Genomic DNA, 24,217 nt, shown 5'->3' with positions numbered 1-24,217 from the left:
GTCAAGCGGAGATTTCTAACCGCGAGATAAAGAAAATTTTGGAGAAGACTGTGAACACTTCTAGGAAGGATTGGAGTGTAAGGTTAGAGGATGCTCTCTGGGCGTATCGAACAGCCTACAAAACCCCCATAGGCATGTCCCCTTACCGGATTGTTTTTGGGAAGATGTGCCACTTACCGGTTGGGATCGAGCATCGAGCATACTGGGCAGTACAGAAAGTGAATATGGATGCTACAGCCTGTGAAGAGGAAAGGAAGTTGCAACTGCAGGAGCTTGAGGAACTTAGATTGGAGTCATTCGACTCAGCCATGTGGTACAAAGAGCGAACTAAATTGTGGCATGATCGAAATCTGAGAACTAAGGAGCTCCATGTTGGCCAGAAAGTACTACTCTTCCAGTCAAGATTGAAGCTGATGCCAGGGAAGCTCAAGTCCAAATGGACAGGACCTTACATCATAACTGCACTCCGATCTAATGGGGCAGTGGAAATTTCAGGGAGTTTTTCTAACTCTGAACCTTTCATAGTAAATGGACATAGGTTGAAAATATTCAGGGATAATAGCGAGGTGGGTGTAGTGGATGAAATTCCACGTGGCTAGTTTCTTTCAGTAAGATAGGAATTTGGAGTTCCACGTGGCTAGTTTCTTTTGAAAATAGTTTGCATATACTGACCAAGTAGAATTCCAAATTGCCTAAGGAAGATGTAAATATTGTAAATACGTAGTTAATCTTTACATGCAAGATAATTTCTAAAAATCCAAAAATATTTTCGGGCCTTAATTTTAATTTGGAGTACACATTGACTAAGGGATTACTTATCTGGTGCTATTTCAGATTTTATTTAAGGGCCCATTTGAATTATTTTCCTTATTAGGTAAGTATATGGGGAATTATGGAGAGGACGAAAATTTGAATTAAAGTTGGTGCAGCTTTTGCAGGGTGGCAGCGGCTGGCAGTGGCGCGTGAACAGAGAGAAGGGACACATTGACCAATCAGAGGCCAGCAATCTCAACCGCCTCCCTTCTGAAGCGTCGCGACCGGCAACCCCTGATAACCGGTTACAAACCCTCATTTTCAAATTCGCTTTCAAGAAATTCTTGTCCATCTCTCTCACGGAAACATCATTCTCAACCCCAACTCTCTCCAAGATATCAAACCCTACTTTCCACCACTAAATCGCAGATTTCTGATCATGGGGAAGAAAGCGTTCGCCAAGAAAATCAAACCGCGCTGCCAAGAAACCCAGGAGGCACAACCACAGCAAAATCCACCACCACCAGCACCGACCGCTCAGCCACCACCTATGATTTCCATGGATGCCATGATGGCATTTCTTCGTCAACAGGACCCTACTCGGGACTGGACGGCGGCATTGGCTGGTTTCGGTCAAATGGGGGGCGTAGGAACCGCACCCAGTGAAATTCCACCTGCACCGGTCAGTCAAGCAGAAGTACAATCGGAGGAGGGATCTCCCTCGGCGACCGCGCCATCGGAGACCTCGGTACCAGATTCGGCGGAGCTCGACGCTGTCGCCGCCCATTACGACTCCGACCCTGAGGAGCGTAAGAAAAGGGCCAGCCAAGAAGAGAACCCATGAGGGGAGTGGCAAAATGGAGAGGACGCCCGAGGAGGAGCCGGTGTCTTATGAAGTGGAAAGGGAGGACATACATCTGAACGAATTAGCCCAGAAGCGGTCGTTGATGACAGATGAGGAGTTTGATTCCATCTTGAACCAAGTAGGCCAAGCAGCGGAAGCTACTGCCTTGGAGGCTGAGGGTCTAGACCTCGCTTCGAAGGCAGTATGCATGAGCGAGGAAACAAAGGGAGTAAGTGAACCAGAAAGCCCGGCATACCAGCTGGAAGAAGAGGAGGACAATACGATTACGGAAGCCAAGGAAACAGGAACAGAGACAGCAGAACCAGAGGTAGAAGCATCCACCCTAGTGGCACCTTAGGTAGTAAAGCCGATTCCCATCAGACGGAAACTGGTAGTGAAGACAGACTCCAAGGCAGAGCCGGCCAAACCGCGGAGGATATCGCAACGTTGTTTGGGTAAGTGGACAGCTAGTAAGGCGAAGCCGAACACAGAGGCAGATCCCGTGGAGATCTTGAGTGAAGAAGAAAGGACCACTCCCACAAAACCTGGGGAGGAGCCTTTACCTGTTACCGACCTAGAGGATACTGCAATGGAAACCGGAGCGGTATCTCCAACACTGAGTGGCCAAGGTGAAGAGGCTGACGGGATGGCTGAGGGTCTGGACCTCGCATCAAGGTCAGTAGGCCACAAGGAGACCAGTCCTACTATCCAGGATCCACTTTCAACACAAGCTGAGAAGGAACCCGACGAAGAGAAAGACATAGATGACGGAGAGGAAGTTAGATACCGTGAAGATAGAAAACGAAAGGGGAAGGCCCCTATGAAGAAGAAGCCCAGCAACAAGAAGCCACGTACAGTAAACACTGGCATAGTCATTACTGAGTCAGTTCAGCGAGTCCAGGAACACCGGAGGGAGCGAAGTGATAGCGAATACACTGCCAGCGAGGAATCAGCCTCCGACAGCGATATCTCTTTGGAGGATGAGGAGTACGCAGAACAACAGCTTCAGAATGATCATCGAGAGTTAGTCCACCCACCGGCAGAGAGACTGAGGTACCGGCGCTGGACAGTGGACCTTACTGATGATCTGGTGGAGGAGATGAAGCTTTTCGACTAGAAGGAGCTACAGAAAGCTTTCGATAGCAAGATTGAAGGGAGTAAGCAGGTGAAGAGCGGAAAGGTACTTCACATTCCTTCTTTAGATGAGTTAGGTGCCCGCGAGCAGTTTTTATCTTATTTGCACGCGTTAGGATTCGAATGGTTGTTGGAGAATGGGGATCCGAGTGTCCCGGTTAGATTAGCGAAGGAGTTTTTCACGACCTTTAGGTTTAAGGTCACCACTGATCTAGATGAGGAATGTATCAGTTTTAGGCTGTTTGGCGGAGAGATACAGATGAGCTTGATTGAGTGGACCGTGCGTCTGGGAATGTGCAGTTTAGAGGAGGCCATAGGGCCTGAGTGGAGAAGTAGGGAGCGGGGAATTCCCCGCAGACATGTGGAATTTGAGCCCCAGGAAGCCTGGGAGGAACTTACTCACCCTGATGCAGGGCAATTCCAGTCCACTATTTCCCGCTCCGTTCATTTCAACAACCCAATTCTGCGTCTTGTACAGCTTTACCTGGATTTCAACCTTTGGGGGAAGTCGAATTCGGCTGTGAGAACATCAATGACGGAGTTGTACATCTTGTGGTGTGCCAAGAAGGGCAGGAAATTGCACTTGGGATTATAGACGGCATACCAGTGCCACCAAATAGCTACCCATCCCGCACGGAATCTTTCCCTCTGCCACATCATGGGAATGTTCGTGAAGAACAATATCATCGTCAGAGAGGCTGAAGACCTCTCCCCGTTAAGCATGGTGGACGCCCCGGGAATGTTTGACACACCGTTGTTCATCCGCACGAACACGGTCTATTTGAGTCAGGGTGTGCCCCGCTTCTATGCAATGGGGGAGGAAGCTTTGCCTACCGGAAGGGTAGCAGCAGCCCAGGAAGTTTCAGAACAAGAGCAGCGTCGCGAAAGGATGGAGAAAGCGATGGAAGAAGTGAAAGAAGAGAATCAGCAGTTGAAAGCGGAGGTGGTGCGATTGGCATCGGTAATGGAACGAATGTTGAAGGAGTCTGCAGGACAGACGAGGTAGAGTCAGAAGCAAGAAGCTTTGGAGACGATTGTTACCAGGCTAGGAGAGGAAAACCACCGGTTGATAACAGAAATGGCCAGGATGGCGTCCGTGATAGACGAGATATTGATGGAGTTAACACAACGAGGCCAAGAGGAAGCTGTTGAACCAAGTGGCCATGGAGGCCGAGCTAATGAACCACGAGTATCAGAGGAGGTATTAACCGAGACAAAAGAAACAGTGCAGAAACTAGAGGCGAAACAAGAGGAAGGAGATGCCGAAGAGTCGGCAGAATCTGGGAACAAGCAATCCGAGAATGAGGGGGAGAAACCGGTAGAACCACCTGCACCACAACCTGCCCCGCGAAGGAGCAGGATGAACAAGTGACCACCACACCTACTGACCAGTTAGTTTTTTTTTTATGTTTTTAGTTTTCCGTATTTCTGTTTGTGTTTTGTTTTTTTAGGTAGTATAATTTCTGTTTGTGCGCAAACCCCATTCAGAACACTTAGCCTATTTTATTGTCTAAGTGTGCGAAGTTAAGGGTTTGTCTTTTTGGCGCATGTGTTTGTGTTTTCTGTTTTCTTTTTCGTAAGCATGTTGGCTCACACTTAGCCCATTGCATGGCCTAAGTGTGAGGAGTTTTGTATATATGTGTTTTGTAATTGTTGGATTCTGCTTAGGTTTTAAACTCTCCCACTTAGCCTACTTTATAGTCTAAGTGTGAGAAGTTTTAGTTTTTAGCATGTCGTTTTGTTTGTCATGTTTGTGTGTCCACCGTACTGGCCATTACCTTTTCCACTTCACAGCCTTATCTGAGGGCAGACACTTGTGAAGTGGGAGGGGGGACGCAATGGCCAATATGATGTATGTGTATATGTGTGGTTTGTGTTTGTGCTTGTGTTAGTGTCTTTTTAGGTCTAGTTTTTTTTCTTTTGTATGTTGATTGGGCTTAAAACTCAACTGTCCTGAGCTGACGGTGAGGGGAATTGAGGAAAATAAGACATGCTGGAAAACAGAAACCACCCCCCTTAGTACCTCCTAGCCAGGATAGATGATGTGAGTATGAGAGAAAAGCCCGTACTTAGAGCCAAACACGAAAACCCTCTTAAAATGTGAGTTATAAGCTTTAAGTGGAACCACTTTCCACATGTTTAGAAAACAAAAGAGCGACTGCCACAAATTGCCTAGGGTGAAGTGACTGCGTGTAGCAACACTGAAGGCGGTAGGAACCCCCCCCCCAAAAAAAAAACCACCTTTAGAACCTCTTTTCTAACTCTTTATACCCAGATAAATACCCCTAGCCACTGGGACTGTGTGTGTGCAAGGCATGAAGCGAATAAAGCTTACTGGCCAGAAAGGTGTATAAGAAGGCATCCTTATTCCAGGCAGCAAGATCAGTCATCCTTATTCCAGCCAGCAAGATCATAGTTTAGGAGTTCCATCGCCCGGAGTGGCAAAACACTTTTATTTAGCTTTCGTAGTTTAATTGACTTGCATTTTCCTTACGTTGGATCTTTGTTGCTTTTGAATTTCACTGCTTTGAAGTATTTTGTTGAAGATCCGAACAATGTTTAATGCTATGAAGTTGATTTCTGTTCAGTTTGTCAAGCTGCTTTCTTTCTTTTCTGCCTAGTTAGTTAGATCTAGAGTTTCTGGTCGTTTTGAGTATCGAATCGTGTTTTTTTCTAGTTAGTAGTTTTTTTTTTTTTTTTAAATTAACTTCATATATTTATATCATATATATGAAGGAGGAAATTACAAATCAACTCCTATAACAAGGAGGAAAGACAAATTACGCCACCTAGGGTTCGAACTCGAGACCTCCAGGATGGACGCGGTATCCAGCACCCTTTACCGCTAGGTTTATTTCTTCGAGTTAGCATAATCTGTTTACTTTTGTTTCATAGAGGTTTGTTTCATGCAAGGTGCAGTTATGTGTTTCTTGTCTTCTTCCATGCTAATCAGTAGGCGGGATTTCAGTTTCGATGTTTGATTTTCGATTTGGAATTTTTGATTGTAGATCTGTGTTCGAGAGTTATTAATCTGTGTTTTTATGGCGCTGAATCTAGTTTGTTTTCTGATTTTAGTTTGTGTTTGTTGAAGAAGATGATGTCCATATCCAAGTTTGGGACCACTTTGCTTTTTAGATGCTTTTTGCTTTTTGTCCTTCACCTTTAGTACACCCTGCAGATCTGTCAGCCTAGTCACCACAACTACCACTTATTCTCTGCTTTTCTGTTTAGCCTTTTATAGAAACCTAGTACTTTCCGCATATTTTCTATTACACCGCATCCACCATAATTCCACGTACACCACTACATGTCGACCACCATTCACCCTTCCGAGTCAGTAGGACACCATCTTAATTTCCCGTCTAGGTAGAGACTCAACCCAAGCGTGGTAGCTAACCAACCTTTCCAAATATCACCACGGTAGTTTAAACGCACCATCTCTGTGGGATTCGACCCCTACCTTCACTATACTACCCAGTAGAAGAGGGTTGAGGATTCTTTGAAACCAGGGTCTAGGCTTAGTTAGGATCTCTATCCTGACCAGTAGGATATATCCTTGCTTGAACGACACCTACGCACCCCTGGGTCCTTTCAGTGTGCGTGCATATATTTTGTGTATAGTGTATGTGCAGAGTGTGTACTACTAATGTGTGTTGTACGTATTGTGTGTGTAGTGTGTAATATATATTTGGTTCAACATGTGTATTTTTTGTGTAGTATGTGTACATGATGCACGTTTATAGAAGTACACACAACATATATTGCACACAATACAAACAATTTACATAAAATTCATACACTACATGCTAAACACATATACTCCAAACACACGTATCGAAAATACACACACTTCTCACACAAAAACAATATACACAAATTACTTACCCGCACAATATAAAAAAAATGCACACACTTTACACAAAATAAACACCCTACACACATGTACACAAAATACACACACATACTAAGCTACACTCATGTACTTAAATACATGAACTGCTCATACTACACATAGACACAACTTTATATGCTACACAAAGAACGAACCACAGACATTGCACATCTACACACTACACACACTACATACATTACATAATTCACATCATAGACACTATACATACATTCCGCACACCATAAACAAAATACACACTTCAGACACGCATGTACAAAATATACACACGCACACATACTACTCACACTACACCTGGCACACGCTTTTACACTGCACTGCAAAATACATACACTACACATTGCACAACAAAAATTACGCATACAATACACACACTATAACGAAAAATACATATGCTGCACATTGCACAACAAAAATTACGTACACAAAATAAACACAAATAGGGAAAGTACACTCACAACGCACACACTACGCTTACAAAACACAAACTTTACACATTATAAGAATACACACTCTACACATACTATACATGGAATATATACACACGCACGCACACACATATAAACAAAATACATACAACGCAAAATGCATAAACACACACTACCACACAACACACACTATAAATAAAATATAAATATTGCATTACACACACAATACACATAACACATACACGAAGTATAAACACTTCCCGAAACACACACTAATCGCACCAAACATAAAGTACAAATAAAATACATACTACGGGCATAGAATGCGCACACTGCACCCAAACACATAATACACAAAAGTATACTCAATGCAGTTGTGTATATACAAAATAAACACAAACAAAATAAACACAATGCGTACAAAATGTACTTTCTACACAAAAAATATAAACATTACGCATAACTATACGCAAAATACACACATTATACACAATACATACACTTTACACACAAAATGCATGTGATGCACAAAATACACACACTACACACTCATACACAAAATATACACTACACACACAAAACACACTCTACACGTTATACACAATATAAATAAAATACACAAAATATACGCAAAAGTACATTTACAAAATACATAGAGCAAAACGCGTTCACATTGCACACAATATATACATTGCTACACACTACCCAAAAAATAATACAAATGCTACAGACCAAATATATATATTACACACTACACAAACAATACGTACAACACACATTAGTAGTATACACGCTCTGCACATACTACACGCCAAATACATATGCTACACACTACACAACACATAAAATACATATTCATGCACTATACACACTATATATACTATATACATTACACACAATACAAATTATATTCAAATACAAACATTGTGCTAAATACATTATGAAAAAAATAAACACTTTACACAAAGAACACACTATGCATACACTCACACTACACACTAACCACAAAACACAACGTATACACACTTTACACCCAATATACTCAAAACGTACACACTCTTACCATACTGCACAAAATACATTATTACACAATCTACACATATTATACACAAAATACACACATTACACACGCGCACACACATATACACAAAATACATTCACCGCAAATGCATAAACACACCCTACCACACAAAATATAAACATTGTGCTTCACCCACACAATTCACACAATACAAAGTGCAGAACACTATGCTAAAAACAAGCTACACAAAAAAGCATACATTACACAAAATTATACACAAAGTACACACATTATACACATTATATTCACTTTACGCACAAAATACATGCGATGCACAAACATACACAAAATATACATTGAGCACACACATACACAACGTACACATACTACATACTCTACATACGTTGCACACACGCACAAAAAATACATATACTGCGTTACACACACTCAATACACAAAATAATCACATATACACTACATACTCTACATATGTTGCACACAACAACAAAAAATACATATGCTCCGTTACACACTAAATACACAAAATAATCACTTATACACAAAACACAAATATTGCACACGCCACAAAATACAAGAAAGTATATAACAAACATAATATAAACACTCTACACACAATACGTACACAAACGTTGTTGCACACAATGTTTCCATACAGTGTACACACTATACAAAGTGTACACACTATACAAACACTCAACACTATAAAAAAAATACAAACTATACAATGTAAATGAAAACACAAAGGATATACATATAGGAAAAATAAATACACTACACATAATATAAACACTCTACACACAATACGTACACACACGCTTTTGCACACAATGTTTCCATACAGTGTACACACTATACAAACACACATACTATAAAAAAATACAAAGTATACAATGTAAACGAAAACACAAATGATACACATAGGAAAAATAAATACACAACAAACTGCACACATTATACAAACAAATACATTGTAAAAAGAAAACACAAAGGATACACAAAATACAAATAAATAGGAAAAATAAAAACACAACACACACATTATACAATATACACACTTGGCACATACTACACAAAAAACACACATGCGCAAACACATACGCAAAATACATGCACTGCAAAAACATACAAACACTCACTACACACTTCACACTTACATACATTACACACACTATACTCAAGAAACAAACACTGCACTACAAATACAATATACACAAAATACCTATACTATACATAAAATACAAACACCGCACTAAACACACTATAAAAAAATACACACATTATAAATAAAACATACACAAATTATATAAACTATATACAATATACAAATTATACACAAAATACATACTACGCGAAGTATACACACAACTACACACTACGTGGTATTAAAAAAATTAAAAATCCTAGAACAAAATGAGAGGTAGCTAACACACACATATATAGAACAAACATTAAGCACAAAATACACGCACTGCACACATACAAAAAAAATAAACATAAAAGAAATACACACATTATAAATAAAATATACACAAATTATATAAACTATACACAATATACAAATTATACACAAAATACATACTACGCGCAATATACACACAACTACACAATAAGCGTGGTACATATAATATACACAACATCGACATTACACAACGCACTCAATATACAAAAAATACAAACACATACTCAAAACACACAAACTGCACACACTCTAATCAAAATACACACCACACTCTAATTAAAATACACACCGTACTTGGACACAAAATAATCACACCAAACACCAATGTTGTCAAATAGTTGCCACAACGAAGCAATGGCGGTATATCATGGCAAATTGAACTACAATATAAACACAATCCACGCAACATACACCACACACCTACCCACCCACACACATAAAATTTAAAATTACATGAACTACAAACACATACACATACACACAAAATCACAAAATACACACGGTTCATAGACTATAAAAAATACAAACAATGAACACTCTACACTAACACACTACACTATTACTATACACAAAATACAAAGGACACATGGTACAAACACAAACACAAACACCCACACCCCCAAAATGAAACTTAACATTTCCCTTTATGTGATAAGCGAAATCTCTCCTGTTTGTGTGGGAAGTTAGGTTGTAGGGGTTAGGTATTTCTTTTCTCATCTTGGCTCCAAAGAAGTTAACTCCACATTGACTCCTACAAAATAGAATAAACTATGTAAATCAACACATGAAATACAACATAAGTAAAAAAATACTTAAAGGTGCATATTCAGCAGTATCAACATAAATACAGCCTAATAACCTAATATGCAGGATAGCAAGTTCTTGATCAAGAATCCAACCAAATTTGTTACCTTTTCGGCAGCTACTATTCACAATTGTGCTTCATTATCTAAAGCAGGCATACATGTAGAAACATTTAAAATAAAATTTTATCAACAAAATTCATTTTCACATATTACTAAAATACTAATAAGTTAGGTGTTTTAAATTTGGAAATCTTAGTGTTTATGGTGAAACTAAGTCAACACTAATAACCTATAAAAAAGTGTTTCTTGTGAAAATCAATGAGCCAAAACCTTTGCGTAAAAACCCTACGAGCAGTGGTTACAGCTATAACACCTCCCTGCTGAAGAACAGGGGACATCTCTAGAACTTGATCAACACTGAAGTAGAGCTCTCAACACTGGACCGAGTTCTGCTTGCTACACAGCCTTACACTCAACGTAGAATGAACATAAGCAGAAATTAGATAAGCAGTAGGACCAAACTCAAGATCACAATCCAAAGCAAATTTGGTCCTTCGATAGCTGATCTAACTGTCGTAGAAAAACACAAATGGTGGAATAATATTTAAAATTTTAGTGTAACACAACATTTCCAGAGAGGTTATCAATCGAGGAAGATGTGTATCAGTGGATGGATTCCATTCATCAGTATCAACTCCGATTGTGATTCCTACAAAGCAGTATGGTATTTCTAATTAAAACCAATTAATTTGGTTGATTCAAACAAGTCATTATTCGAATCTCTTGTTTTATTTTTAGTAGTTATTATGGAAATCAAGACGCATTGATGGAAAGGAGATTATCATTAGTCACCCGTTGTCTAGAAGATCACTTGCTAATATTTATTATATAAGAAACTAATAATGCAAAGGTTATCAATAATACCTTACAGGTTACATTACCAAGATTTCCTGTCAACCTTGCTACCATCAAATGTGTTGCATTTCGTATAAGTTTCTCATCAGGATCTGTGGCATAGTCCTGCCGTTTAAAAACACATAATTTCTTCAGTATTCACATTCTCATATACACTACTGAAAATGGAAACTTCAGAATTAACGAATCGGAGAGAAATTAATCAAATTATTTACAACTACATAATCAAGCATGCACACAAACACCCTCACCCCAAAATCTTAATCTTAACATTGTCCTTTTTGTGAAAGACAAGAAAATGAATGTGAGCGAAAACAAAATACTCCCTTGTTTGCGTTTGAAGTTAGGTGATGGGGGTTAGGTATTTCTTCTCTTATCTTGCCTCATTTAGAAGTTAACTCCTCCTTAGCTCCTACAATATAAACACAGAAACAAACAAAATCAGTTATACAAATCAGCTTGTGAATATTAATAAATAAATTAAGTACAATAAATGCAACAAATACTTAAAGTGCATATTCAAAAGTATCAACTTAAAAACAACCAAATATGCTGGACTTGTGCTTCATTATCTAAAGCAGGCAAACATATGTTTAAACATATAAAAATGAGATTGTATCATCAAAACAACTCATTCTAATATCTAAGGAAAAACATTATCAATCTAAACAACATAATAAATATATTTTGCACATAAATTTTACATACCATGTAGGATTGACATCATCCCCACTTCTAGACCAAATCCAGCCTGTGAAATTATATGGTGCATCATCGGAAATATTGTCCTGAGAATAAGTGCATATTTTGAGCAACTCAAGAACAATCTGCTTAAGCTCAGTTCTTTGTATTACCTACATAGGAATCTAATGTCCATGATGCAAACCAATGCAACATTAGACAAGTAATTAGCTCATTACATATCATTCATACTTTGTTGGATGTGGATTCTACAATTGAAGTCTAGATAAAACGCATGATCAAATCAAGAGTTGGAAAAGTCAGCTTTCTAAAAGTTTTATGCTCAATCCACCATGTCTTTAAGAAAAAGGAAAACAACATGATATGTTGACATCAATATATTGGAGGATACCAACTAAGATATTATTAAAATAAACTTATAGCTATAGTTTGTAATTTTGCACTCCCTCCGTCCAACCATAAGCGAGGCAATTTTTTTGGCACTAGATTTAAGAAACTGACATTTAAAGAGTTAAGGCGCATAGTATACATACCTTCTCTGAGATAGTATGGTACATTTGTCCCAGGATGCTCGGCAGACAGAGTTGCATTAGTATGATGTGCAGCATTTCCAGGTTCCTGCATTAATATGCACAGGTCAAAAAGTGCACAAGCAAATAATTGTTGATATATAAACAGAATGTACTCACGTTTGCATAACTGAAAGGTTCCATCAATAACTGGCCAAAGCAGGAGGGAATGAAGGAATGATATCATTTTCAGGAGTTTGTGGACCATCGCCAATTGAATGTGAGATGAAGGAACAGAAAACGATCACCATAATTTTACTAATTTGATTTAATTTTGTTTTTGTTGCTCGCAGGGTTTACTCATACGAAAACAACTACTAATGATTAAGAAATGATAATAAAATCAAAAGAAACCATAAACTAAACAAACCTTGGAGGTATCGGGGATCCAACAAGTTCTATCTCGTCAGAGCCAATTTCGGGTGTGTGAGGCATAGCACCAATTCCAGTGCTAACACTCATTTCGTCAGAAGTAGCGATACAAATTGATAGGAAAATCCACCTACTGATGAAGCGGAGGGTCAAACTGGAAATGCATTTGAGCTCTGGATGGATCGATTCTTGCCTGGAAAACGAGCAAAATGATACAACTAAAATGAAAAAAAATGAAATGAGACACAAATAAAGATCACAAAGATGAAAATAGGTAATATGTACCTGACCACCTGAATCAACTTAGATGTCCTAGAATTTGTCAGAGAATAACCTCATAAACTCGTTGTTGTGAATGTGACGGGTGGTCTAGCTTAGGACAAAGGGCTCATTTGACCTAGTACATAAAGGCTAGCATAAAAAATAGTTGCACAACACTCTCTATCTCCTAAAAAAAAGTTGTTGATCTGTTTCCCATCTATGGTTTGGACTGCATGTATACAAGGTTTAAATGCAACAAGGGCAAAATAGAAACAATATTACACAATGGATTAAATTAACACAATCTTTTACCAAATTTTTTATATCAGTTATTTGCTAGTATTATTGCTTTTAAAAGTAAATCCCATTAATCAGAAAAAACATCAACAGACTCCACGTTCACCAGAGAGAAAATATCTAGAGACCATAGAAAATACTATAAGATATGTACTTGGTCTTGTTCGGCAGCATGTCTTGTTCAGCTGTATTGTTCATTTTCACATATTATTAAAATACTACTAAGTTAGGTGTTTTAAATTATGGAATCTTAGTTCTCCAACCCTTGAGATAAACTAGTCGACACTAATAACCCATAAAAAGTATTTATGGTGAAAATCAATAGAGAAAACCTTGCATACATACACAAATATGATAAATTACAACCACAAAAAGAAGAATGCACGCAAACAACCACACCTCAAAACTATTCTAAACATTAGCTTAAATGTGAAGGACAAGAAAATGTAAAGGGAGATAGAATACTTCCTTGTTTACGTAGAAAGCAAGTAAGGGGTGGTGCCCCCCTATACCAGAAGTGAGAACCAGGACAACTCCGGGTTAGTCCCTACAAAACTGTGTGCTCAAAGTGCACTAGCATAAAAATCCTACGAGTAGTGGTTACAGCTATAACACCTCACTGCTGAAGATCAGGGGACATCTCTGGAACTTGATCAACACTGAAGTAGAGCTATCAACACGGGACCGAGTTCTGCTTGCTACGCAGCCTTACACTCAACCTGGAATGAACATAAGCAGAAATTAGATGAGCAGTACGAGCAAACTAAACTTCACAATCCAAAGCAAATTTGGTCCCTCGATAGCTTATCTAACTGTTGTAGAAAAACACAAATGTTGGAATAATATTTAAAAATTTAAGTGTATCACAACATTTCTAGAGCGGTTATCAATCGAGGAAGATTTGTATCAGTGGATGGATTCCATTCATCGGTGTCAACTCTGATCGTGATTCCCGCTAAGTCGTATGGTATTTCTAATTAAAACCAATTAGTTTGGTTGATTCTAACAAGTCTTTATCCGTATCTCTTGTTTTATTTTTAATAGTTATTATGGAAATCAAGACGAATTGATGGAAAGGAGATTATCATTAACCACCAGTTGAAATGGCTGCTCTAGAAAATCACTTGCTATGGCCAAGCCCTGAAGTGACCTTCTGAGTTGGCTTGATATTCAACCACGGAAAGGTTCCTAAATGTGATGTAAAGGCCTTTTCAATCAGTACACAAGTTATAAAAAGTGATGTTCTGACAATTCACAAGATCATTAACATTTAAAGTAATAACACAAAGGTCATCTATACCTTACAGGTTACATTACCAAGACTTCCTGCCAACCTTGCTACCATCAAATGTGTTGCATTTCGTATAAGTTTCTCATCAGGCTCTGTGGCATAGTCCTGCCACTTAAAAACACATAACTTCTTTAGTATTCACATTGTTATATACACTGCTGAAAAAGGAAACTTCAGAATCAATTCACATCAGGCTTCGTGGCATAGTCCTGCCACTTAAAAACACATAACTTCTTTAGTATTCACATTGTTATATACACTGCTGAAAAAGGAAAATTCAGAATCAACAAATCAAAGAGAAATTAATCAAATTATTTACAGCCACATAATCAAAATGCACACAAAGACCCTAACCCCAAATCTTAATATTAACATTGCCCTTTATGTGAAGGACGAGAAAATGTGAGCGGACACAAAATACTCCCTTGTTTGCTTTAGAAGTTAGGTGATGGGGGTTAGTTATTTCTTCTCTCGTCTTGCCTCATTTAGAAGTTAGCTCCTACAATACAAACACAGAAACAAACAAAATCAGTTATACAAATAAGCTGGTGAATATAAATAAAGAAATTAAGCACAACATATGCAAGGTTGTGAATGTGACAGGTGTCCTAGCTTAGGACAAAGGTCTCATTTGACCTGGCACATAAAGGCTAGCATAAAAAAAAAGTGTCACCCCTAGTAGAAAATTGATGATCTATTTCCACATTACTGGTTTGGACTGCATATAAACAAGGTTAAAAAAGAAACAAGGAGAAACTACAAGCAATATGAATTCTAAACCCATACACAATGTACTAAATTAACACAAGCCTTTACCATATTTTTAATACTCCCTCCGTCCCGGACTACTTGCACTTATTTCCTTTCTGGGCGTCCCAAGTTATTTTCACTATTTCCATTTTTAGTAAAAAATTTCACCTACAGCCGTAATATTTGACTTTGCTATACACTCATTCCTTAATCTCCGTGCCGAAAATGAAACGTGCGAGTAGTGCGGGACGGAGGGAGTATTGGTTATTTGCTAGTATTATTGCTTTAATAAGTAAATCTCATTCATCGGTGAAAACATCAACATACTCCATGCTCACCACAAAGAATATATCAAGACACCATAGAAAATATAAGATATGTACTTGGTCTTGTTCAGCAGCATGTATTGTTCATTTTCACATATTATTAAAATACTACTAAGTTAGGTGTTTGAAATTAGGGAATCTTAGTTCTCCAACTCTTGAGAGAAACTAAGTGCACACAAATAACCCATAAAAACTGTATCGGGTAACAATCAATAGAGAGAAAACCTTGCATGCACACACAAATAGGATAAATTATAACCACAAAAAGAAGAATGCACGCATACACCCACACCTCAATGTGAAGGACAAGAAAATGTTAAGGCAAATCAAATACTTACATGTTTGGGTAAAAAGCAAGTAAGCAGTCGTGCCATGATCACACCCCTGTACCGGAAGCGAGAACCTGGACAACTCCGTGATTAGTCCCTACAAAAGTGATTGATCAAAGTGTACTAGCATAAAATTCCTACGAGTAGTGGTACAGCTATAACACTTTACTGTTAAAGAACAGGGGAGATCTCTACAACTTATCAACACTGAAGTAGCTCTCTCAACACGTGACCGAGTTATGCTTGCTACGCAGCCTTAGACTCAACCTGGAATGAACAATAGAAAATTTTAGATGAGCAGTACGAGCAAACTCTCAAGTTTGCAATCTAAAGCAAATTTGGTCTCCCTATAGTTGATCTAACTGTAGTAGACAAACACAAATGCTGGAATAATATTTAAAATTTGGAGTGTATCACAACATTTCCAGAACGATTATCAATCGAGGAAGATGTGTATCAGTGGATGGATTCCATTCATCGGTGTCAACTCTGATTGTGATTCCTGCTAAGTCTATGGTATTTCTAATTAAAACCAAATTAGTTTGGTTAATTCTAACAAGTCTTTAATCGCATGTCTTGTTTTATTTTAATAGTTATTATTGAAATCAAGGCGCGTTGATGGAAACGAGATTATCATTAGTCACCTTCTAAGTTGGCTTGATATTGAACCACATAAACGTTCCTAAATGTGATGTAAAGGCCCTTTCAATCAGCACACAAGGTATATAAAGTGGTGTTCTGACAATTCACAAGATCATAAACATTTATTCCACGATAAAGTAAGAAAGCAAAGGTTATCTATATCTTACAACATTACCAAGATTTCCTACCAACCTTGCTACCATCAAATGTGCTGCATTTCGTATAAGCTTCTCATCAGGCTCCGTGGCATAGTCCTGCCATTTAAAAACACATAACTTCTTCAGTATTCGCATTGTTATATACATTGCTGAAAAGGGAAACTTCAGAATCAACGAATCGAAGAGAAATTAATCAAAATATTTACAACCACATAATCAAAATGCACACAAAGACCCTAACCCAAAATCTTAATATTAACATTTCCCTTTATGTGAAGGACGAGAAAATGTGAGCGGAAACAAAATACTCCCTTGTTTGCTTTGGAAGTTAGGTGATGGGGGTTAGGTATTTCTTCTCTCATCTTGCCTCATTTAGAAGTTAGCTCTTCCATAGCTCCTATAATACAAACACAGAAACAAACAAAATTGATTATACAAGTCAGCTTGAGAATATAAATAAAGAAATTAAGCACAACATATGCAACAAATACTTACCTAATATGCTGGACAGCAAGACAAAGAATCCGACAGAATTTGTAACCTTTTCGGCAGCTGTTATTCAGACTTGTGCTTCATTATCTAAAGCAGGTACACATATCTTTAAACATATAAAAGTGAGATTGTATCATCAAAACAACTCATTCTAATATCAAGGAAAAACATTATCAATCTACACAACATAATAATATATTTCGCACATTAATTTTACATACCATGTAGGATTGACATCATTCCCACTTCTAGACCAAGCCTAGCCTATGAAATTATATAGTGCATCATCGGAAATATTGTAATGAGAATTAGTGTATATTTTGAGCAACTCAAGAACAATCTGCTTAAGCTCGGTTCTTTGCAAACAGCAATAATTTACCTACATAGGAATCTAATGTCCATGATGCAAACCAATGCAGCATTAGACAAGTAATTAGCTCATTACCCTTAATGTGAAGGACAAGAAATGTAAAGGGAGATAGAATACTCACTTGTTTGCACAGAAAGCAAGTGAGGGGTGGCGCCAGGATCACACCCCTATACCGGAAGCGAGAACCTGGAAAACTCTGGTGTTAGTCCCTAAATATGTGTGTGCTCAAAGTGTACTAGCAGAAAAATCCTACGACTTATAACACCTAACTATTGAAGAACAATGGACATCTCTGGAACTTGATCAACAGTAAAGTGAGCTCTCAACAAAGGAACGAGTTTTGCTTGCAGCGCAGCCCAGCAGCAGAATTTAGATGAGCAAGCAGTACGAGCAAACTCAAGTTTGCAATCTATAGAAAACTTGGTCCCGTGCTAGTTGATCAAACTGTCATAGACAAACACAACTGCTGGAATAATAGTTAAAATTTTGGGTGTATCACAACATTTCCAGAGAGGTTATCAATCGAGGAAGATGTGTATCAGTGGATGGATTCCATTCATCGGTGTCAACTCTGTTTGTGATTCCTGCAAGGTCACATGTTATTTCTAATTAAAACCAATTAATTTCGTTGATGCAAACAAGTCTTTATCTCTTCACTTCTTTTGTTTTAGTAGTTATTATGGAAATCAAGACATTGATGCAAAGGATATTATCATTAGTTACCAGCTGAAATGACTGCTCTAGAAATGATCTCAGTGGCCTCAAATACAATAGGATTGGCACACAACTCTTCAATCTGACTCAAACAGAAATTCTTTCCTACATACAGACAAGAAAAGGGTTACATGTTTAGTGGAACATGTAGAAAGAATCCAAGGAAATAAAAATAATAAATTGTTGTATGCATTCCACTTCCTACAACTAAACAAAAAATTATATCTAAATGTATGTACTGTGAAGAGAATGACTAACCACACATCCTGGTCTCGTGATCTTCAGATTTTGGACACAGCAAGACCAACTCCAATTTTATCAAGTAGCGAAAAATGTAGAGCATCAGAAAGATTTTGCAGTAGTTCTTCATTGATGGGTTTAGTATGAACTGAGAGACACTTAATATCGAAGTGGTCAAAACTGACTTGGAGCAGTAATACGCTACCCTCCATTCCATTGCATACTCCGAGGAACAAGTTAGACAATTACCCACTCACATCAAACACCCCCATAACTTAAGTCTTGCTAGCCCTCGAGCAAGTTAGACAATAAAGCACAGTCAGAAGATATTAGATAATCCTCTCCTTCAAGTCACGCCAACGAATCAGTAGGGAAATTAGGTCGACCGTGAATTCACTCGCGGGTAAAACTTTCAAACAAGAATTGTACACGAACTAATTCCCTAAGACCTAGGCATCCCATGCTTCAACATAAGTTCGAGTTGTGTCTTGGGAGTCTCAAACCATCGTCACTAATTCCTAAAGAGAAGTTCTTCCGGCTATTCTTTATTTTAAGCACATAAGATCTTTCTCCCAAATTCAAGCAAAATTCATCGCTCACAAGTCAATATGATGCATAAATCAAAAGGTCTTATTCATTAGGATGTAATGGGGCTTTTGGTAAAGGTGGGATAATATATGGTTAAGTAGTTTACCACCATTCTTAAAATACTAGCACATCCATCACAACATCTTTCACATCTCAGTCAATGCGTACAAATTTCTCACAGCTCAACACCCCAAACATGAGATTTTTCGACCATCTAACCAAGTCAACTTATTCTTTTGAGCATTCTTTTATCATTTCTATTTTTCGCTCGATATTTTTTTCGAGCCTTGGCTTTTTTTACTCAAGAAGGCTGCCTTTTTATTTATTTTTTTTCTAGCCTTGGCTTTTTTTTTACTCAAGAAAGGCTACCTTTTTATATACTTTTTTCTAGCCTTGGCTATTTTTTACACATGAAAGGCTGCCTTTTTATATATTTTTTTCTAGCCTTGGCTTTTTTTACTCATGAAAGGCTGCCTTTTTTTCTTTTTTTTTCTAGCCTTGGCTTTTTTTTAAACACGAAAGGCTGCCTTTTTATTCTATTTTTGTTTGAAGTGACAGCTTTTCACTCACTTTGTATCTTAGTACAAATGAATACCACCTAATGAATGGTCCAAAACTTCCATCTTTACCTTGCCACCATAATACCCTCCCAAGGATGTGCTAGCACTTTAATTTTGGTGACTAGGGAAGAAAATATAGGCCAACAAATGGATATAATAGGTAAGCTGATATAGTGACTTCAAAATTTTCAACAAAGAAATTAGGCTTTTGGGCTCAACCTGGCTCACTAGGGGTTTATGCAGGGTCAGGCATGTGATAATTTGGATATGAGGCTTTTATTCCTATTGCCTAAATCATTTTTATGCACCAATATCAACAAGATTGCAACTCATAAAGCTCTCATTCAGTCGATCGGCCCTATGACTTTTTCAATTAATTTTTCAAAACCGGAATAGCTCTCTCTCCTTAGCTCAAGAAATCGGACAACAAAGAACACTGTTATCACTTATTTTGAAGCATGGGAAACCAAGGACTCCAGAAGTTAGTAAGCAACAACTAAGTTTGCAGATCAACCCATGAGAAAAATGAAGTCTACACTAATAACCCATTTAGGAGTTAGCTCCTCCTCAATTCCTACACAACAAATACAAAACAAACAAATTCAATTATATAAATCAGCTGATAAATAAAAATAAAGAAATGAAACAAATAAGTGCATATTCAAAAGTATCAGCTTAAATACAACCTAATATGTTGGACAGCAAGTTCTAGATAAAGAATCCAACAGAATTTGTAACATTTGTAACCTTTTTGGCAGCTGCTATTCATACTAGTTCTTCATTCATACTAGTGCTTCATTATCTAATGCAGGCACACATGTAGAAATATATGAAAATGAGGTTTATCATCCAAACAACTCATTCTAATAACAAGGAAAAACATATAAATCTTAACAAAATAATAAATACATTTTGAACATTAATTTTACATACAATGTAGGATTGACATCATTCCCACATCTAAACCAAGGCCATCATATGAAATTATACAATGCATCATTGGAGAATTGGTGCGTACTTTGAGCAAAGCAAGAACAATCTGCTTAAGCTCTGTTCTTTGCAAACAGTTATATAAGTAGTAATTCACCTACATAGGAGTCTAATGCCCATGATGCAAACTAATGCAGCTTTAGACAAGTAATTAACTCATTATCTAACATTCATACCATGTTGATGTGGATTCTTCAATTGAAGTCTAGGTAAAACGTATGATCATATCAAGAGTTGGAAAAGTCAGCATTCTAAAAGTTTTAGGCTCAATCCACCATGTCATTTTAGAAGAAAAAAAAAATTCCACATAATAAGTTGACATCAACATATTGGAGGATACCAATAGTAAAATAAACTTATAGCTATAGTTTGTAATTTTGTACTCCCTCCGTCCAACCATAAGCGAGGCAATGTTTTGGGCACTAGATTTAAGAAACTGACATTTAAAGAGTTATGGCACATAGTATATATACCTTCTCTGAGATGGTATGGTACATATCTAATGCATCAAGGTTATAAGTGGCTTTTGTCCCAGGATGCTCGGAAGACAGAGCTGCATTAGTAGGATGTGCAGCATTTCCAGGTTCCTACATTAATAAAGTGCACAGGTAAAAAATGGCTGATATGTAACAGAATGTACTCACTTTTGCATAACTGGAAGGTTCCATCAGTAGCTGGCCAAAGCACGAGAGACTGAAGGAATGCTGTCGTTTTCAGAGTTTGTGGACCATCGCCAATTGAAATGTAAGATGAAGGAACTGAAAACGATTACCATAATTTTACTAATTTGATTACTTTTTGTTTTTGTTGCTCGCAGGGTTTACTCATAGGAAAACAACAGCTAATAATTAATAAATGATATGAAAATCAAAAGAAACCATAAACTAAACAAACCTTGTATGGGAATCTGGGATCTAACTGGTTCTATATTGTCAGCGCCAATTTCCAGTGTCTGGGGCATAGCACCAATTCCAATGCTAACAAGGCCAGATGAGTAAATGCTACCACTTATTTGGTCAGAAATAGAGATGCAAATATCCTGGAAAATCCACCTCCTCACTAAGCGGGGGGAGAAGCGGACCAATTCTGGCCTAGAAAACAGAAAAATATTGCAAATAAAATGACAAAATTAAATGAGATACAAATAAAGATCACAAAGATGAACTAGAGACTATATATCTGGCCACGTGAATCAACTAGATGTACTAGAATTTGTCAAAGAATCACCTCATAAACTCATTGTGAATGTGATAAGTGGCCTGGCTTAGCACAAAGAGCTCATTTGACCTTGTGCATAAAGGCTAGCATAAGAAAAAGTGGCACAATACTGTCTCTGTGCTTTCTCTAAACAGAAATTTGTTTATCTGTTTCCCATCAATCGTTTGGACTGCATGTAAACAAAGTTACAATGTAACAAGGACAAAATACAAACAATATGAATTCCAAACCCATACACAGTGGACTAAATTAACACAACACTTTGAACAAATTTTTATCGGTTATTTGCTAGTATTATTGCTCTAATAAGTAAATCCCACTCAACCGAAAAAACATCAACAGAATCCACGTTCAGCACAGAGAAAATGTCAAGAGACCATTGTAACGCTTCACACTGTAAATCATCTGGCCTTACCATTTAGGACCCACTTAGTATACGTAGGAAGGAACTTCATCATCCAGTTGGTTAAAAGTGCGTAAGCATCAATGACATGACACGGAAACATGCATGGCCTATGTATTTCTTTAGTCGTGATAAAGGCTTCCAAATTTATTTAAACTAAATCATGAAACCTACCAGTGAAACAAAAGTCACAAGAAAGCCTTAATTAACTTTTCTTCCAGAAACAGATCAGAGAGAGAGAGAGTAAAAGACGGAAATATAAGAAATGCACTTGGTCTTGTTTAGAAGCAGTATAAATTCATTTTCACAACCTTTTCACTGGCTGGTGAATTAATAGGTCTTGTAATCCATATTCACCGGCTGGTGTGGTTATTTCACTGGCTATGCAATTAAACATTCCAGAATTTGATCAGATTGGCCTAAACCTCTATCGATGCAGAAAGATGGTGAAAAAAAAATCAGATTTCACCAAGGAGAAGCACAGACCGTTTTCTAATCGAACAGATCACACTCTAAGAGCTGAGAAAGAAACTAGGCAAATTTAGCCACTAGCCAGACTCATTCGAACAAGGATTAACAAATTAGCGCACAAAATCATTTTCTTTATCCAACAAAAAAAGAAAATGCTCAAGGCAGCACTAGTAGGTACAGCCCTACTCATCTAGATAAAGATGCTCCCCTTATTTTAGTAATTTCAAGTAGAAGAGGGGATCTTGTTGTGTTCATTGGTCAAACTCAACCTTTCTTCTTCTGAAAATCAACTCTAAATGCACAATGTAACAATACTAAATTAGGTGATGGATTCAGCAGGCCTCAGCCACACTGGCCTCAACCATGTAATCTAAGCAAAAAACATAATCAATCCTTTTAAAACAAAAACCCCAAAATGATGAACAAATTGACCTAAACTATACAAAGAAAGAAAAAGAAAATACAAACTGATTACCTGAAGACGCGGTGGCTGTTGAGAGGAACGGCGGCGGAGGTTTAGCGAGAGGCTTCTCGGTGCAGGTTGACTCTCCATTCTACTCGGACTATAATCGCTGACGGACCCCACCGCCAGCCACCGAGCATTGCCGGAAAACTTAAATAATCGACCTTTGACCTCCGACCCCACGGAAGGTCCACCCCCTCCGAATCCTTCAGTATTTGAAGGTAAACAAGTGAGGAATAAGAAAAATCGTTGTGAAGAATAGAGGAGGAATATGGGGAAGCGCGGAGGCAGAAAAGTTCAGATCTGGTTCTTTTTTAGAGTCGAGGAAGACAACCGTTGTTCTTCTTTTTTTTCAAATCGAGGGCAAGTGCTAGATATTTAATTTATTTATTTATTTATTTATTTGGTTAGGGTGAGGAGGTGGGGCCTAGCTAGCGAGTCCAATTCTTTAGTATTATTAATGTTCTATATCAATCACATAACAATAAACTCAAAAATGGAGTTATAATATGAATATATTTTATTATAGAGGAATTTACAGACTCTGTTTATTTATTGGTCACATGACATTATAACTATTGATAACTCACATTAAATAGGTCATTTCTAAAGTCAGCATATCAAATATATTTGCACAATATGTAAATTTATTCAAAATGAAATATGAATTAATTGGATAATACGATATTAAAATTAAAGCCTCGTGTTCTAAAATTGTCT

The 24,217-nt window shown here is 37.7% G+C and overlaps 1 protein-coding gene across 2 annotated transcripts; it reads right to left on the bottom strand.

The window, feature by feature from the left end:
- Positions 1-10,116: 10,116 nt before the first annotated feature.
- On the bottom strand, positions 10,117-23,842 carry LOC121767543. 2 transcript variants are annotated; one of them, XR_006043131.1, is made up of 12 exons: positions 17,006-17,038; positions 16,358-16,455; positions 16,198-16,262; positions 14,793-15,282; positions 13,220-14,211; positions 12,933-13,127; positions 12,683-12,712; positions 12,527-12,611; positions 12,000-12,079; positions 11,301-11,703; positions 10,707-11,085; positions 10,117-10,321 (listed from the first exon to the last, which is right to left on the bottom strand). XR_006043131.1 is itself a non-coding variant. In XM_042163831.1 (7 exons), exons 2-6 carry the CDS (start codon positions 22,172-22,174, stop codon positions 18,346-18,348), a joined length of 501 nt encoding a protein of 166 aa, XP_042019765.1. In that variant the 5' UTR covers positions 22,175-22,329; positions 23,510-23,842; the 3' UTR covers positions 17,600-18,036; positions 18,121-18,345. The 2 variants fall into 2 exon arrangements, 1 of the variants encoding a protein (XP_042019765.1); XM_042163831.1 differs by lacking the exons at positions 10,117-10,321; positions 10,707-11,085; positions 11,301-11,703; ... (7 more) ...; positions 16,358-16,455; positions 17,006-17,038 and adding exons at positions 17,600-18,036; positions 18,121-18,434; positions 18,574-18,669; ... (2 more) ...; positions 22,170-22,329; positions 23,510-23,842.
- Positions 23,843-24,217: the final 375 nt, after the last annotated feature.

The sequence above is a fragment of the Salvia splendens genome, chromosome 15 (genome assembly GCF_004379255.2).
Source record: "Salvia splendens isolate huo1 chromosome 15, SspV2, whole genome shotgun sequence".
NCBI classification, from domain to species: Eukaryota; Viridiplantae; Streptophyta; class Magnoliopsida; order Lamiales; family Lamiaceae; genus Salvia; species Salvia splendens.
Note: the sequence above shows the minus strand (reverse complement) of the source record. Positions and strands in the feature narration are given on the sequence as shown.

Coding starts and splice junctions, on each gene's coding strand:
- LOC121767543 (XM_042163831.1), bottom strand. Junction 21,701..21,836: donor ATCCCAGATTCCCATACAAG/GTTTGTTTAGTT, acceptor AATCGTTTTCAG/TTCCTTCATCTTACATTTCA. Junction 18,670..21,586: donor AACCTTCCAGTTATGCAAAA/GTGAGTACATTC, acceptor GTCTGTATGTAG/GAAAGAATTTCTGTTTGAGT.